We start from the raw sequence: 18,868 nt of genomic DNA on the forward strand, positions 1-18,868 counted from the left end.
ACTGCGATGCGCTACGCCCCAGACTGGATTAGCGTAGAGTAGATCTCCAACAAAAGATTAACAATGGAGCATTCCCGTCTTCGTTGCCACCCCAGGTCTCCAAACCCACATCAATGCGCTGCAGCCGCACCATTTGTCACCACCCTCGCCTCTCCCCAACACCATTCCAATCCACCCACCCTTCTTTGTCCCCGGCTGCAGCCGGCCCCGGTCTCTCTCACTCACTCGCCTTCTTCTCCTTCTCCCCACTCCGCCTCTGCCATCGTTTCTTGGAACTCTCCGCCGCTCCCTCTCTCCTCCTCCTTGCTGCATTGCCCCCAGAAATCCCGAGAAAGTTGGGCCTTTGCCGCCTCACATCCCATCGCCCGTCGCAATGGTGATGTTCTCTCGCTCCATACCGGGCCCGGGGCGTTGATTCAAGAGAGACAAGGCTCCGGGGTGGCGGTTACCTGGCCTGGGGCGTGCTCGCCGGATTTGGACGCCACGGAAGTCAGATCCGTCCCTCCCACGCTCTGTCCCTGCAAAGGATCCATGGGCTCCCTCAAGCTCGGCTCCAAGCCGGACGCCTTCACCAGGCGAGGCCAAGCATGGTAATGCTCCATCCATGCTCTGCTCTGCTCCTCCCTTTTTTTACCAGCCATGGTTTGCCATTTTCTCTTCAGCTCTTTCAGGCTTCTGCTGTCGGGCATGTAATGTGTGTGGAAATTGGGAGCTTCGTGGCCGACACTAAACAATTGGGCGCGCTTGTCCTGTTCCTGGCCTGCTGCTGTTAGTTTACTATACTAGTCTGAACTTAGAAAAAGGTAGACAGAGTAGTAGGATGTGTTTCAAATGGGGATTTGGGGGCGCATGGCGTGAGCTCCAGGATCTTTCTTTCTTGCTCACTTTTCTGGCATGGCGATTTGTGTGATTTAGTCTAGCCTGCAACCACATCGCTACTAGTACTTCATGTCCTTGTTGTGCTTCATGAAGAGCTAGGGTTTTCGTTTCCCCCTTTCGCTTTCATGTACATTGACCGGTTTTAAGGTTTGGTGAGGCTCAAATGCCACATAGTGCACAGGTGTTTCCTTCCGGTACTTCGGGGTGAATGTCTTAGAGTCTAGCCTTCAGGTGTTTCATTCTCTGCTCTTTTATAGCTTCCTTAGAAGCAATGCCACTCTGTTTAAAGAGATGGTCAGTATATGAAACAATGCCTTATCAGTGTGCTCTCTAGCATCTAGTCTAGCTAAACATGGAAGGTGTTTACACCACTACTAGTGGTATTTCTTACCCATCACTTCACTTGCTTCAGTAAAACTGTGCAAGCAAACTATTAGTGACTGACTGATGACCATCTTCTTGTGGGACTCGCAGGTTCTGCACAACCGGACTTCCCAGCGATGTTACCGTTGAGGTCGGGGAGATGTCTTTCCACCTCCACAAGGTAATTTGCTTTTCAATCTAGTCTAGTATTTGGACCGTTAGGTACAACTTCGAAGAAAAAACATCATCTCTGTTTCCTTACCTTTTCTTACATTAGCAAAGTGATTCTCAAAGAGAATAACGGAAGAAAAAGCACTTAAAAACTACTTTCTCTCGATATTCGCCTTCAATGTGTGAGGCTGGTATTTACGGGCTGTCCTTTTTTGTTCTAAATGGTCCTCATCTCCTTGCAGTTCCCTCTTCTTTCAAAGAGTGCCATCTTGGGAAGGTTGATCGAGGAGAATTCAGATCAAGATGAATGTACCATCAAACTGTCCGACATCCCTGGAGGTGCAAGATCATTCGAGTTAGTGGCAAGGTTCTGTTATGGTTTGAAGATAGAACTCTCTCCAGCAAATATTGTCCACCTTCGATGCGCCGCTGAATATCTCGAGATGACAGAAGAAACAGCCCAGGATAACCTCATCCACCAGGCAGAAATATTCTTTAACCAAGTAGTTCTCCGCAGCTGGAAAGATTCCCTGGAAGCACTCAAGACATGTGATGTCCTTCTCCCTCATGCCGAAGACCTTCACATTGCGAAGAGGTGCGTCGAGTCGTTGGCTGCCAAGGCTAGCATCGATCCAGACCTCTTTGGCTGGCCAGTATCAGAGCACGGTGCGATGCATAGCCCCGGGGGCAGTGTGTTGTGGAATGGTATTAGCACAGGCGCTAAGCTCGGGAACTTCAGCTCAGATTGGTGGTATGATGATGCTTCATCATTGAGCTTCCCTACATACAAGAGGCTTATCTCCACTATGGAGTCAAGAGGCGCCAAGGAGGAGATTGTCGCCGGTTCGCTCACATACTATGCCAAGAAGTGTCTCCCAGGGCTGAATAGGCGTCAAAGTATGGGACTGGTACCCCTGAATTCTGCTGCTGCTACCCTATCTGAGGAAGAACAAAGGCATTTGCTTGAGGACATTGACAGGATGCTGCCTCTTCAGAGAGGCCTGATATCCACAAATGTTCTGCTCTGGCTGCTTCGAACTGCCATGATTCTGAAAGTCAACCGTGCTTGCATTTCCAACTTGGAGAAAAGGGTCGGCATGCAATTAGATGAAGCAACATTGGAGGATCTACTGCTGCCTAACTTCTCGTACACAATGGACACACTCTACAACGTCGAATGTGTGCGCAGGATCCTTGATCACTTCTTGGCAATGGACCAGACCATGGGTGGTGGCTCCCCATGCTTGGATGATGTGATGGGTTCTCCTTCACTGGCGCCGATCACCGCCGTCGCCAAGCTGATTGATGGCTACCTTGCAGAGATTGCACCAGATATCAACCTGAAGCCACCAAAATTCGAATCTCTTGCAACTGCTTTGCCTGAATATGCCCGGCCTCTAGACGATGGACTTTACCGCGCCATTGATGTATACTTGAAGGTAAACTTTTTGAGTCTGTTTTTTTTATCTGTAAATAGTTGCCATGCAGTTTTTTCATCTCCTGTTTAAAGGAACCAGGGCATGTTTGGTTGCCATACACACTTTCGCGCCACAAGTGTGGCAAAATGTGGCAAGCGTTTCGTTGCAGCCACACTTATGGCATGTCACACTTTCTTAGTCACATACCCCACTTGTCATAGGCTCGGTTGCTAGCCAACTTCTAAAGCCAACCAAACATGCCCTGGTGTTGTAATTTCTAAAACTGATACTTCCTCCAAAGGCAAGGTGAGACTAGTGTCCATATGTTTAAGTTTTTGTGCCAAGAAATGAAGACACATTTGCATTTGTTTTCACATAGACATTGTTAGCGCTGTTTAATTTTTTCCATAATCATCACATCGTCACTCTTAGCCACTTGACTTATGAAAATCTGAACCTCACCATTGCTGATGCTGTTTAGTCTTGTTCTGCAATGCTGACAGGCGCATTCTTGTCTACCGGAATCCGAACGCGAGCATCTCTGCCGGCTGATCGACTGCCAGAAGCTGTCCCTGGAGGCATGCACCCATGCCGCGCAGAATGAGCGCCTGCCGCTGCGTGTGGTGGTGCAGGTCCTCTTCTTCGAGCAGCTCCAGCTGCGGACATCAATCGCAGGGTGCCTGATGGTGTCCGACAACCTGGAAGGATCCTCACGCCCCCTCCATGGCAGTGGCACCATCGCGACGTCCGGCGAAGCCGGTGCCCGCTGGGTCACGTCGGCGGCGGTGAAGGAGAACCAGGCGCTCAGGGCTGGCATGGACAGCATGCGTCTGCGGCTGGCAGAGCTGGAGAGGGAGTGCTCCGGCATGCGGCAGGACATCCGGAAGCTCGGGGGCGCAGCGGGGAAGGACGGGTGGGCGGTGCGGGTCCAGCGGATGTTCAGCCTGAAGATGAAGCTGCAGATGTGCAGCACCGAGGAAGGGAAGATGAGCGACCGGCACAGGACGGCGAGCGCCAAGCTGGAGAAGCTGCAGGCCAAGGTGTCCAGTCATAAGAAGCACCTCACCATTGATGCATGAGCTCTGAAGCTTTTACCCTGGCCTGGAACTCCTTTTGGCTTCCATGTTTTTTCCTGCAGAGAGCTTCAGGGCTGATAGTTCAGTGGCAAGAGTTCTTCAGGTGAAGCTGTCACTGATGACTTCTGAGCCCATTTGTGATGTTTTGGGTGGTACTGGCAGTGCAGATGGAACCAGCAATGTAATGTAGTAGTAGTAACTAAGAACTGGAGCAGAGTGACTGAGGCGCGGGTTTCGCGTGAAATGGTTCGATTTCAGGCATTCGAAAACACCTTTTGGTTTTCATGATTTAGCTAGAGAGTTGCACTGCCCTACCCCTGCTGCATCTCTAGCTAAAGAGTCGAGTCTTTCATGAGTCAAGTAGGTGTCTCACTGAAAGTAGAAGCAGTTGTAAAGCAGTGATCAGCTGTGAGTGTATTTTAGGGAAAGTCTTCAAAGCCCTGCCCATATGCTCTGTGGATTTATTGCATTGCTCAGCTTGTAAAGTAGTCGGTGTATGCTGGAATTCACCTCTGCCTTCTGTTTTTTGTCTACTCCTGAAATCAATTTCTCGTTCTTCTTTCAGCAAACTTTAGTATCTTTGATTGATAGAAATACTCCCTCTGTCAACTAATATAAAAGTGTCTAGATCACTATATTTAGTGATCTAAATGCTTTTATATTAGTCAACAGAGATAATGATCTAAACACTTTTATATTAGTCGACAGAGATAGTGACCTAGACGTTCTCATATTAGTTGAGGGAGTGCTCAAATGCGTTTGCTAATCGTCAGGTGCCTGAAGAGGGCTGGGACGGTGTGAGGAGCGCCGGCCACGGTGAGGACAAGCCGTGCACAAGTGGAAGCCTGTGATAGCGAGTCCATGAAGTTTTTTTCCGCCTTCACTATCGGACCAACCGCTTTTACTCTCAAATTCTCCCGACTGGTGAAACCCGGCATCACAACCTCTAACTCGTCGTCGTGTAAGCATTATTTTGCTATCAACTTCGACTCAAGGTGAATCTTGTCCCGCTAGTATCGCTCCAGTGCCCTGGTTGTGAAAATAAAAGGGGGAGAGAACAAATTTGTCTTTTTGTCCTTTTTAGGGTGGGGTGCATTATTTAGTACCTCATCATATTTTTATTGACGAATAATCATAATTTCATAGACTTGCGGATCTTCATCCAACGATCTAGATCGATCCCCTCTTCGTACAAATACCCCAAATCAAAACCCTAATTTCATCCTCCCCGCCTTACTCGCAACCGCTGCCTTCGTTTTCCTCGGTTTCGTCAGCCTCCTCACCGAATCACCCACTTCACACCTTTGACTCAAGGTGAATATTGTCCCACTAGTATTGCTCCAGTGTCCTAGTTATGAAGATGAAAGGGGGAGAGAACAAATTTGTCTTCCCCTTTTTAGGGTGGGGTGCACTATTTAATACTTCAACGTATTTTTATTGACGAGTAATTATAATTTCATAGACTTGCGGATCTTCATCCAACGATCTAGATCGATCCCCCCTTCATACAAATACCCCAAATCAAAACCCTAATTTCATCCTCCCCGCCTTACCCGCAACCGCCGCCTTCGTCTTCCTCGGTTTCGGCAGCCTCCTCGTTGAATCACCCACTTCACACCTTACTCGCGGCCACCACCTTCATCATCTACGGTTCCGACGATCTCCACCCCCAGACCACGACGACTCTCCTGACCGACTCTGGTGAATCCCTTTGCCCTAACCGCCAACTCGTAGGTCTTCATCTATGGACCTAGATCCGCCCCTCTTCATACAAACACCCAAAATTAAACCCTAACTTCATCTTCCCCGCCTTACCCGCGACCGCCGCTTCCATCCTCGAATCAACAATTGTAACCAAGCTCGCCGTACTCCGAGAACCGTGTACCCTAACCCCTAACTCGTTGTCAAGACGGCTCTAGTCCCCCGTCGCCGCCGCTTCCGCCATCGCCGGATTCAGAGAATAAAGGGAGAGGAGCACATATTTACCTTAATAGATATGGATAGGAACTCCATGTGCTGCCCAGTTTGGAAATCAATAACCATCGGTGAGTAAAATTGTTGTTCCGATCATGATGATGATTACTGGCCGGGCCAGCTGTCCGAAACGCTCGTCCCACCCGCGTCTTCTCTTTCCTCTAGCCCGTCACGCTCTCCAACGCAAAGCCAAACCGGCCCTCCCACCCCCCCCCCCCCAAACGCTAACCCTACCCGCCGGCGGCGCGGCGAAGACCCGGCGCCGGGAGGACGCCCGACCCCCCGCGAGCCATGCCGCACGCGCGCTCCGATCTGGTGAGCCCTCGCTCCCGCTCTATCCCCGTCGTCAGATCCGCCTCGCCGGCCGTCGTCGCGAGGCGGGCCTGGGGCCCCTCGTCCTAGCGTCGGAGATCTGCCTGCTGGGGGCCCCCGGAGTTTTCTCTCTTTCGCCTGTGCGCGGCGGTGTGGGCGGTGTGGGTTACAGCGTGGTTTTGGCGTTTACGGTGATAGCGCGTGAGCGAGGAGGCGAGGATGGAGAGAGCTTTTGCGATTGCTCCCGTAGACGAGACGGCGGTCGGTTCGTAGAGATCGTCCTGAATTCGGGAGTTCCGTTACATAGAATGGTGAATTTCGTGTTGCGTGGAAGGGTCGCCGCAGCGCGTTTTTGTTCTTGACTTTAGATGTGTACATGTTGTTCTTAGTGTGACCCCTGTGCAATTTCCTTGTGAGCAGGGCTTGGACGATTCGCCGGCAGAGTCGTCGAGCTTCCGCAGCTCCACTTGTTTCCCCAGAACGAAGCGCACAAAGTGGTCTGACAGGGAACCGCTTGATTGTTCCAAGTCGGCAGCACGGATGAACTCGCTTGACCGGTACAACCCTCAGTTGATCCTCTATGTTTGTCTCGTCACATTATTATTTCCTTCCTTTTTATTACTTATTAATTAAAGCTGGAGCTGATCGTGGGCTCTGATTGACCAGGTGTTCGGAGAGGCATCCAATTGCTTCCTGTAGCGGCGACCAACCGCAGAGGTCAGGCATGTTTGTTGCCACACAGGGGAATGCTTGTCCCGTCAATAACGGCGGTGGGATCTATTCGCAGTCTGGCATGGGCTATTCAAATGGTCAAAATGGGACATACGGTGCATATCCGCAACATCAGCCCTTGGAAGGCTGTATGTATGTGAATGAGCATGGGCATATGTGTGGGCCTTACGCACCCAAGCAGCTCTATGAGGGGCTGTCCAGTGGTTTCTTGCCTCAAGACCTTGCTATTTATGCTCTTGTTGGTGGGCAAATGCTCAATCCTGTAGCCTTGAGTTTTCTGGAGCAGTTCCTTTCACAATGGAATTCTGCTGGCGCAATCACCATGCCGAATGGATCGAAGGAGAATAAGACGGTGGCTCGTACTGATAAAATGGCGCTTCCAGATGTATGCCGAGCATTTTCTACCTATGTTTCTACACACCGTCCAGCCGCTTGTCGACCTCCCTGATTTGTTTAGCTTCTGTTCTCTCACTAGGCCCTCTCAAGCGACGAGTCATGCTGGATGTTCGAGGACAGCGATGGCAGCCGTCATGGGCCACATTCTCTTGCTGAACTTTCTTATTGGCTTCATAGCAGCTATCTCCAGGATCTTTCTATGGTAAACATATATTCAGCAATCAAAACCATGCCTTGTAAATTCCATCCTCTTGAGTTATGTTGGTATGCTGCCTTTATCAATTCGAGCAACAATTTATTCTTGTTGCCCTGTTATTGGATTACTGCAATGTTTCCATTCAAGTTACATAATGGCAGGTCTGCAATTGTTAGAAGTCAATTACATATCTGGTCATAACTAGCCAAAGCTCAAGAATGTTAGTCTGGTACATACACTATTTATGCTGCTGGTTTTGTGAAGATCTCTTGAAATTCGTTGCATTATTGGCTTGAGTGTCCTTGAACTTATGCACCACTTGTAAACCGTTTGATAAATTATTTCATTTACATTTCTCTTCTCGCCTTGTCAAGTGCAAAATACTGGTAACTCAGTGAGGTTGAATAACAAATTGATAGCACAAGCTATTTTCAGTGTACAAACGGTTAAATTCACTAAACGTCAATGAAACTTATATCTGTAAGTTTTTGTTGTTCCCCTGTGAAGTTAACGTGCTGTGCTACTAGATCCTTTTTATAATACCATACTTACACATCTTGCGTATATAGCTGTGAACTATTTTCTGTATCTCATTAGTCTGCAATCTGAATGAAATCCCTTGTTATTGTAGGTTTACCATGTTGATAGCAAATTTGGTCCATTTACACTTGTCTCATTAATTGATTGGTGGAGTGGAGGTCACACAGAGCATTCAGAAGCTTCAGAGAATGATTCTGGGTCAGCTAGTGATGTGATGGGTGACATAGTCGATGATATTAGTCATCAGCTCCATGCCGGTATAATGAAATCAGCCCGCAAGATTTTAGTTGATGAAATTTTCAGCTGTGTGCTTCCAGAAATTATCGCTCGTAGGAAGACTGAGAAGCAACTAGCTGCAAAATCGAAACTCCTAGCTGTTAAGGTGTGTATTATTTGGCACAAAGTTTTTCTAATAAGAGCACCTCTTTGTACGGTCTTCTTCAGTTTTTCATAATCTCCCCACATGTTTTTGACATTGGCAGCCTGACAGTAAGAAGGCTTCAGCACTAAAGGGCAAGGCTCATGCAAAATCTATTAATCACAAAAAAGGAAACTCATATAATACAGTAAGAGCAACTTCTCCCGTGTCTGTTCAGTCAACTGCGGTGCATGCCAAATTTGCTGATATATTATCAGCAGTTTGGCAAACTCTTTATGACGAATCCATGAAGAATATCTGGGATGGGATACTGTATGATCCTGTTATGGACTACTGTGGTGCATGGATTAAGAAAAATCACCATTCAAGTCTTCCTTGTACGAGTATTCCTGGTGCCTCTGATAAGGGATACAAGCAAGAAGCTGATGGACTGAAGGTTTTGTCTCTGAAACTAAGCGTATCTATTTCTTGGAGGGGGTCGATTTGTTTTTCGTATCCTTTCTTTCGTCATATATAATGGGTTCTTATACTTCCATGTCTTTGCAGGTAATATGTGATTCAGAATCTCATGAGTGCGACATGGATTTCCCACCTGGATTTGGGCCAAGATTGGAGTGTGCAAGCCCCGTCTCTCTGCCGTTGTTAGACATTGGTTCTTGCGATGACAAAATTAGTTGGTGGCGTGAATCAAGTTCCACCACATATTTTGACCCCTCATCAGGAGTCCAGGTAATGCTGGCGAATGAACTATACGTGGCAGCAAAGGAAAGTTTGTTTCACCATTTCAGGGATGTTATTGCAGAGGAGATAACAAACTGTTTATGCTTTGGACTTGAAGACATCACTGATCAGGTAAGATAACAATGATAAATAATTTCTCTTATGACTGATTTTGAAATTTACATGATTCGTGTTGGACATTTGCATTGCAGGAACTAATTCGTACTCCTGTTCATGCATCAGACTCGCCTAGTTCTGCTGGAATGGACATTCATGAAACACCCCCCATTCCTTCTGAAATGGCTCAAGATAAATTATTGGATATTGCTAAAATGACTACAGATGGAATAACCAGTCCGGCTGAAATGACTCTAGATGCAATAACCAGTCCGGCTGAAACGGCTGAAGAGGCAATAACCAGTCCGGCTGAAACGGCTCTAGATGCAGTAACCAGTCCAGCTGAAATGGCTCTAGATGCAATAACCAGTCCGGCTGAAATGGCTGTAGATGCAGTGTTGGTTACCGCTGAAATAGCTACCGACACTGTACCCAGTCCTGCTGACATGGCTGCAGGCGCAGCACCATCTGTATCTGAAGTGGCAACAGATAAAATGCCCACTTCTCATGGTAAATGACCATTCTTCTATTGCATTTTGTCTTACCTGAGCTTGGTTACATTATTTTAACCCCTTTAATTTGCATGCAGTGGAGCATCAATCCCCGTCTTCATCTTATGCTAGTATATTTGAAAAGCTGGATGTATCCGAGGCAGCTGAATTGGATGAGAGTTTTGATGAGGTGCCTCCTGGTATGGAGACTGGCTCAGCTTCTGTGGTGGTCATGGACAAAAACAAATACCGACCTTCAAAATCAATCAACTCTATGCCTGGAATTTCTAGATATATCACCGTGGCTATCTGCAGGCAGACACTGCATAAGAATGTTATAGAAGAGTGGACATCTCTCCTGTCAGATACTATCAGCGAGTGCCTTGATTCATGGTATACCAAGCAGACTGTTGTGCCTAAAAACATCGACAGATCATTGGGACCTAGTAAAGAATATGCCTACTACAGAAAGAGACAGTTAAGGAACAGCTGTGAAGCAGTGTCATCCGAAAAAGCAGTGGGAACTCCAATGGATGAGCAGCTTTCCAAGCCTCTATGTGAGCTTGTCGAGCGCAAGGTGCATCTTAAAAATGTCCAGGAACCAAGGATGGCCGGGAAGTCGAAAAAGTCCTCCAAGAGTCGTACCAAAACTCTTGATAATATTGTAAACACTTCGAATATTGAACAAGGCTTGAAACGGATTTCCAATGATGTGCCAAAGACCCCCAAGAGTCGTGCCAAAACTCTTGATAATGATGTAAACCCTTTGAATATCGAACAAGGCTTGAAGCGGCTTTCCAATGATGTGCCAAAGGCCTTCAAGAGTCGTACAAAAACTCTTGATAATGCTGTAAACCCTTTAAATATCCAACAAGGCTTGAAGCGTCTTTACAATGATGTGCCTAAGGCCTCCAAGAGTCGTACCAAAACTCTTGATAATGCTGTGAATCCTTTGAATATCGAACAAGGCTTGAAGCGGCTTTCCAATGATGTGCCAAAGACCTCCAAGAGTCGTGCCAAAACTCTTGATAATGTTGTAAACCCTTTGAATATCGAACAGGACTTGAAGCAGCTTTCCAATGATGTGCCAAAGACCTCCAAGAGTCGTACCAAAACTCTTCATAATATTGTAAACCCTTTGAATATCGAACAGGACTTGAAGCGGCTTTCCGATGATGTGCCAAAGACCTCCAAGAGTCGTACCAAAACTCTTGATAATATTGTAAACCCTTTGAATATCGAACAGGACTTGAAGCAGCTTTCCAATGATGTGCCAAAGAGTAAGCATTTTAATCCTATTTGCTTCATCCCCTGTAAATTTGCATAGATTAATCACATGCATCATCTTTCTCTTCTAGGACAAAGGACTTCTCATCTTACTAGGAAGCCTTTGGTTGATAATAAGGTTCCTTTTGAGAACGTTAGTGTGCCCACAAAGCTGGCAAAGAAAAGAAAGAACAAGAACATGTCTACTGACTCCAGTCAGAAGGCAAAACCATTGATTTTATGTCCAGAGTCAGATGGCTGTGCAAGAGCTTCCTCCAATGGGTGGGAGTGGCGTAATTGGGCACGCACCGCCACTCCATCAGAAAGGACTCGTGTGAGAGGGTACCGTGTTCGGAGTATTCTTTCAACTTCAGCTAATAATGTGTGGAAAAATCCGCAAGTTAAAGGTACATCTGCACGAACAAATCGCGTTAAATTACGAAACCTGTTAGCTGCTTCTGAAGGCACCGAGCTACTAAAAATTACCCAATCAAAGGTAAACAAATCATTGCATGTACACAAGTTTCTCTTGCCATGACAGTTTGAATGACCACTGACTCTACCTTTGGCATATAGGCAAGGAAGAAGCGGTTACGTTTTCAAAGGAGCAAGATCCATGAATGGGGTCTGGTGGCCCTTGAGTCAATTGATGCAGAAGATTTCGTTATTGAATATGTTGGTGAACTGATTCGCCGGCCGGTAATTTTGTTATCCTTGAATCCAAGATATCCCTTCATCAATGTAGTAGTTTTTAAGAAACTTATTGATATATCTGTACCATACAGGTCTCAGACATACGTGAGGCTCAATACGAGAAGAGTGGAATTGGAAGCAGTTACCTTTTTCGCTTGGACGATGATTATGTGGTAGGTGTAGAAGAAGATTATTCCTATCTGCCTTTATCTAAAATGGTGTGCTGCATAACTGTCTTTATTTCTGATATTTGCTTCTTAGACAATAGAAGAATTGGATAATGTTGAAGTAGTACAGAAAATGATGGAGCTATGTGACAATAAAATAATGTAAAGCATAAATGTGATCTTTTAATGGGTTGGGGTCTTGTGATGCTTTGTAGTCTCAAACCTTTGATTGAAATTATGTTTAATCATTGCCAGTTTTTGTGGCTGCACGTTGCGCAACTCTGTTCACTGTCTCCATTTTTTCTTAATTTACACAGGTTGATGCTACTAAGCGTGGTGGTTTAGCAAGATTTATCAACCATTCATGCGAGGTAAACTGCTTAACAATAAACATTCAACTGTGATTCTTGTAACATGCTGAATAGCGGTCTCATTATTTCCTTGCCAGCCGAATTGTTATACAAAAGTAATTACAGTTGAGGGCCACAAGAAGATTTTCATTTACGCAAAGAGGCGTATATATGCTAGCGAAGAATTGACATACAATTACAAATTTCCATTGGAAGAAAAGAAGATACCATGCCACTGTGGTTCCCAAAGGTAAATCGCTTAGATATTTTTTACATGACAGCTTCTGTTTTTGGTAATTGCTGCTTATGCTTATCCCATAGAAGTTAATGCATTTTTATAGTTTTTACAGATTTTAGGTCTGACCCCCCTATTAATTGTATATGAATGCTAATGGATTACTTGCACAGGATTTTTTTTCACCCAACTGTTGATAGCTACAGAATCATGGACACATTTCTGTATTTCACCCCAACCATGGACACATTTTCAAACGTGCTACTCCCTCCGTTCCTAAATATAAGTCTTCTTAGAGATTTTACTAGGAGGCTACATACAAAGCAAAATGAATTAATCTATACTCTAAAGTATATCTATATACATCCATATGTAGTCCCCTAATGAAACCTCTAAAAAGACTTATATTTAGGAACGGAGGGAGTAGGTGCCACTTGTATGCAGAGATAGGAAATAAATAACTTCTTATCTCAAGTAATCAAGTATTACTAATACATACGAAGAACAGTATTCAAAGAACAATAATCCTTGTTTTATGTTATGAACAGTATTCAAATGTTCTACACCTCCACAGGATTGGTTACTTCTCTGATCACTGTGAACCTTCATTCTTCTTTTAAACTTTCAATATTATGTAAGTTTCAGTATGATCTACTCCCTCCGTTCCTAAATATAAGACCTTTTAGAAATTCCACTATGAACTACATACGGATGTATGTAGTCATATTTTAGGATATAGATTCACTCATTTTGCTCCGTATCTAGTCTATAGTGTAATCTCTAAAAGGTCTTATATTTAGGAACGGAGGGAGTAATAGCGAATAAAGTACAAAGCAATTGACAGCTGGAAATAAGCTCTCACCAGGAACTGCAATACTCCTGCTACCCACTTTGATTAGCCAACAAGAAACTATGATCTACATACATACGAATTCATCTGTTGTAAAATTGAATGACGTCTTTTTTATCATTGATTTTCTTTGCCGTTCTATTTCCTGTAATTTGCTTGGGAAGTGTTCCGAAATTCTGTGCTTGCCACTGACCGTCTCACCGTCATGTGGACCTGAGCTCAAATAGCCAGTACTCAAACTCAAATTTTTTGGAGCTTGGGAGTGCCTGTAGAATAATTTCGTGTGTTTATTCATCTGATACAATATTTATGCTACCATCAAATTTTGTTTTATTTTAATCTTATCCTTATTGTTTTTGAGATATTTGTTTGTGCCATTTTTTTAGGATATTTCTCTTTCTCCTTCACTTGCTAACTGTGTGCTGGCTGTTTAGGTGCCGTGGGTCAATGAACTAAGAAGTCAACCTTATTACTGAGGTAATGCTACAGTTATAAGTATTTCCATGTTAGGTCAGATGTTAGCATTTACATTATACTTTGTCGTCTGTTTAGCTATCATTCTTATTGGCGAAAAGCTGAAAGCCAGCAATAATCTGCTCCAAAGAAATTTATATGGTATTCCTCGATTGCAAGAAAAAATGTAGCATATCCATATCATTAGTAGACATTCCTTGAAGTGGCAAATCATTGTGTGCCCTAAATTTGGATGTTAGTATTTTCGTTGGGCTAGAATTTTTGCCTGAGTTGGACAGCATATATAGGTTTCATTATATGGAACTGCAAATGCTCAGCTGATTGCTATAATGAACTTAATTTCCAGGATAATGGGCAATGTTGTCCCCTTCTTAGCGTTCCTCTTCTAATGCAAACTAGGAGTACATGGTTTAGCGTCCCCTCATTCATTTTATATATCTCTGTTTCTGAGATCAGTTTAACTCCATTACTGAAGCCGTATGGGGTTGCTGTGCATTCAGATAATCAAATGCAATTCTGTCATATAATGTTATTATGGAGATGACATGGAGCACGGGATGTCAATTTGTTACTTCGTAGTCCAAGCTCGCACAATTGCATGCCTTGTTAACATTTCAGACATAAAGATCCCGATTGATAAAATCAGTTATTTTAGACTTCAGCAACCAAAGTACTTTGTAGGAGAGTAATGTAACTTTGACCTGTATATGGATGACCTTTCTTATATCCATATGGTTGGGTACTGACCTACTTGCATTTAGGCTTGATCCGGCACTAGCAGCCAACTTCTAGTGGGCTAATGCCATCATTTTTATTTCCATATTGTTATATACGGATGATTATTAAGTATAGGGCACATGATTATGTCTGCATTGCTGGCAACTTTGGAGTTTCTCATGCATCTTTAACTTGAAAATGACTTGCTGGAGATCTAGAGTTTTTTATTGTGTTCCTTTTGTCCCTGGGCAGGATTTTAATCTAAAGCACAGGATGGTGGAACGTGCTGTTTTGGGGAGATTACAGTTTCTTACCCTGTGATGAAGAACAAACCACACAATTTTAGGCTAGATGAGCTAATTCAGGCTATCCAGAGTAAGGCACAGGCGCCGACTATTGGTTGCCAGCTCGCCAGGAAGACTGCAGTTGAGCTTTCTCCCTCTGGTCTGTTGAGAGTGAAGAGAAGAGGAGGACAATTGATGGCAGAGCTGGTGGATGGTTGGTTACTTGCTGACAAGGTTAATACTAATGTTCTTGCTCATATCTGGATAGAATTGGAAAACCCCGCAATCATGTACATTGCCAAACAGCCCAACAATTTGATTATTACATTGACTGATTGAAAGATATATAGAGTTTACATTATGGTTGCCGGACCAGAAGTAATCTAACTAGTATAGCCTGTAAAAGACGAAACACAGAAAGGCAATCAATAATGAAGTTTTTCCTTCCATCTTGTGAGGATTATGCTCTTTGCCCCGATGCTAGCTAGAATTTCACCTAGCCTGTTTGATCAACAGCTTGGAAGGAAGTGTGCATGTTGGTTGCGTGATCCATGGCAATGGCAGTGTTGGAAGGAAAATAGCCTTGTGGCATGCTTACACATGCATGGGATGGGTGGGAATCTCCAATCTCCTTTCCTTTATGGGCCTGTGCCCTGTGGTGTGATGTCTTCTCCGTGTACAGATGTACCCAACATGGCCAGCAATCATCAATCTCTCTTGCATTCCCGGATCACCATGGATCAGATTTGTGCTTTTTTTGCCTTTAGTTGCTTGAGCAGGGGAGCCTTGTCTTTTGTTGGGACTTTGTGAGTCTTGTGTGGGCACAACTCTCATCCGACTCATTCTCTTGGGATGGTCAAGAATTTCTAAACTAAAATCTCTTCCAATCATAAGAGCCATTGCACTCGTGCTTTATGCTATGTTAAATCACGCTGTACAAGGCTACAAGTTGTGTGTTTGGGCCTAGCTGTGTTGTTCTTTTTTGGGGGCAAGCCAAGTTGTTTATTCATGGACCTGCTCGTGTTATTGCAGGTACATTCATTTGTGGGGTTTGTATGTAGAGAGAGCGAGCGGGGCCATGTATGGATGTGGTATATGCTTGGATCCACAAAATGTTTGGAATCACCGTGGTATGTGTTCATCTCTTGCCTGCATTAGCCACCAGTTGTTTCCCCTAATTGCATTGCTTATATATTTTGACAGCATTGATGCTCTCGCAGGTTGCTTGATTTCTCACCGGAGGCATATGCATACACGTCTCGATCCACCACCAGCGTAAGTAAGTGTGTTCTTCACCTATTTGCCTGTGTAGCCCCAGCCCGTGATGCAGGTGGCGCGTACTAATTTCACTGCAAAGGCAAGCATGGACATGGGAATAGTCCGAACCAAACAGGAGGTCGGCCGGCCTCAGGCGGCTCAGTATATCCAAAGAAAATGGACAATACGAGTTGGGAGTTGCACTTTTCACCCAACTGAAATCGCACTTCTCTAAATTGATCGATGCTTTAGAAAATCGCAGTCGTGTTAGGCATGGACGAAATATAAAAAAAAGGTCATAAGCCACAAATTTTGCCCATGGATAATAACCAAGCCAATAGATAGGCTTTGGGCATGCGGGGGGAAAAGACTGAGCTTTTTGGCAACGATGCAAAGCATGGGCCAAACTTTTAGACACTGCCAGCAGAACAAAATTCATGGTTTTAGTTTGGGCACAGGCCGAGCACGCACGCCCATATTTTATTTTTTTGGGTGAAAAAGTACGCCCATTATTACCATCATCCCGTGGGAAGCTCAAGCTCAGTGAAACCACACGGCTCCGCTTGGCATTTGGGGGTGTGACGTGAGCGTACCAATCATTGCGGCTATGTTTGATTTATTGACCCGATTTACCACCAACCTAAGCAGTATTTTCACTGTTAACAAAAAAAAAAGGGGTATCGGAGTAGTATGTTTTCGTAGCAGCTTTAAGGACCAACTGGCGCAGAAAGCTCCCTATTTTGCATGACGTGGGAAGGGGTGAGCTCCAAATAAAGCCAGTAGTATGACTGAGCACACCAAACCCTTGCGTTGCGTCACACTGTTGCTATATGGCCTCTGGTTCTCTGTCCCGTTAGCCTTGGCCCACCTGTTCGTGGCTGCTGTAGACTTTCTCAGAACAAAATCAACTCTGCAGAAAAAAAAATCTGTGGAGAAAATTCATGTTAATGGCACATTGTAAGTGTAACTATGTCCACTGGAAGTATGTAGCAAATGTTGGATCATCATGTTAATGGCACATTGTAAGTGTAACCATGTCCACTGGAAGTATGGAGCAAATGTTGGATCATCCACCAACTGTCAAATCATGTAGAAGCATTTACAACCGTTTGATTTGTATTTGGGCGCCTAGGAAAAAGCTGATCTGCCTTTCCGGGCCCATTCCATGGACCAAAGATTTATTTATGTTGGCGAAAACTCAAAACAAATTCTGGCCCAATCGCTTGGACAAGAGAAAGAGAGAGCAATGCAAGTGAACTCCAAACCCAAGAAGACTGGATTATTTTTCGATTTTATTGTGGGTGCTACTAGTAGTTCCTCCGTCCCGGTTTATAAAGCATGCATGTCATTTTAGGTTGACAATATAACTAGTTAAATAAATATTATACTTGATGAAAATGTATGTTTAGAAACTACATTCGCTTAAGAATCCAATTATATACTTTGATGACATATAACTCATATTTAGCTAGTCAACTCGATGACCTACAATTACGCGCACACCCTATAAACCGAAACGGAGGGAGTAGTATATACGTGACGCGTCTAAAAGCAGCAGATGTTTGTACGTCCAATCCTTTTGCTAATGTGTGGTTTGTTTGCTACAAAATCTGCTAATGTGTGGTTTGTTTGCTACAAAATCACAATTATCAGTAATTGTCTTTGAAAATGTATTTTGTGGCACTACCAATTTCATGTCCTATAAACAACATATTAACTAAATAATACTTTGTTAGTGTCCTGTCTTTATTAAGCCTACTACTACTACTTCCTCCGTCTCAGTTTACAAGTCCGTCACATGTATCTAGGTCGTCAATTTGACCAACTTAATGAGAGACATATATTATAAAAATATATATCATTAGAAACTTTAGATGTCTTATTTTCTAATGATATAATTTTTATGTTAAATAATATATTTTATATAAGTTAAATTGACGACCTAGTTACACATGCATGTCTTCTAAACTGTGACGGTGGGAGTAGGTGTAACAAGTGGTTGCTTGTGTCACCGGCTTTGAGCTCGGTCGGAAGAGCGTGGGTGGCAGCACAAGGATGGGAAATACCCGTGCTCTCCTTTGGTCGGTTCGAATCCGGCAGGTCGGCAACTTCATCAACTAAATAAATAAAGTTAAAATTTGACCGCCGAATATTATCTTCTTCTGTTTGTTTTACTCTGTGATCGGTCCTAGTTAATACTCCTCCGTCCCAAATTACTTGTCACAGAGATATATCCATTTCCGCGACAAGTAATTCTGGTTGGAGGGAGTAATATTTATTTAGCTCGGTACTAATAGACTTGTTTTCTTTTAATCTTGTAAGAGGGAAATCTTACCGAGCATGCATTGAAAGGATGTAAAGCTTCATCGAACTTCTGTTTTTCCTTTTTTTCCCTGTAAAATTCAGGCCACAAAGTAATTGATTACCATTTCCAGACTCGTTTCTATTCTTGTATGTAACTGCTGTAATATAAAAGGCAAACGGTGTGTGTCAGGGTGCATATAAGACCATGCGTCAATCTCTTTCTTTCTTTTCCGGTGTGGCGGGTTCATCTCATCTTGTATCCCCTTGTAATTTTTTGGCTCCGCCGGTCTTTGTTCTTAATGAATGAAATGTAGCGCTTGCTACATTTGATAAACAAAAAGTCATGTGTTTTTGTGGCTAAAAATTAGGACTTCACTACGAATCCGATGTCACTTTTTTATCATAACAAATCAAACGTTTTTCATGACAAAATATGTTCCTTGAGGATGACAAGAGTTGATGAGCACGGCAAACCCATCTCAGTTTATTTTCTTGTCAGGAATTGTT

At 44.1% G+C, this 18,868-nt stretch overlaps 1 protein-coding gene across 1 annotated transcript; it reads left to right on the forward strand.

The window, feature by feature from the left end:
* The first annotated feature begins 465 nt into the window (after positions 1-465).
* Positions 466-12,801, forward strand: LOC123452882. Its single transcript, XM_045129610.1, is given in 20 exon segments — positions 466-590; positions 1,354-1,423; positions 1,656-2,852; positions 3,335-3,873; positions 4,038-4,049; positions 6,583-6,750; positions 6,860-7,310; positions 7,401-7,523; positions 8,149-8,439; positions 8,540-8,872; positions 8,983-9,288; positions 9,369-9,783; positions 9,863-11,044; positions 11,123-11,526; positions 11,607-11,729; positions 11,816-11,896; positions 12,208-12,261; positions 12,339-12,490; positions 12,649-12,685; positions 12,688-12,801. Coding segments are annotated over 20 exon segments (6,081 nt in total). The 5' UTR covers positions 466-531; the 3' UTR covers positions 12,772-12,801.
* Positions 12,802-18,868: the final 6,067 nt, after the last annotated feature.

Source organism: Hordeum vulgare, chromosome 5H, assembly GCF_904849725.1.
Source record: "Hordeum vulgare subsp. vulgare chromosome 5H, MorexV3_pseudomolecules_assembly, whole genome shotgun sequence".
Taxonomy (NCBI): domain Eukaryota; kingdom Viridiplantae; phylum Streptophyta; class Magnoliopsida; order Poales; family Poaceae; genus Hordeum; species Hordeum vulgare.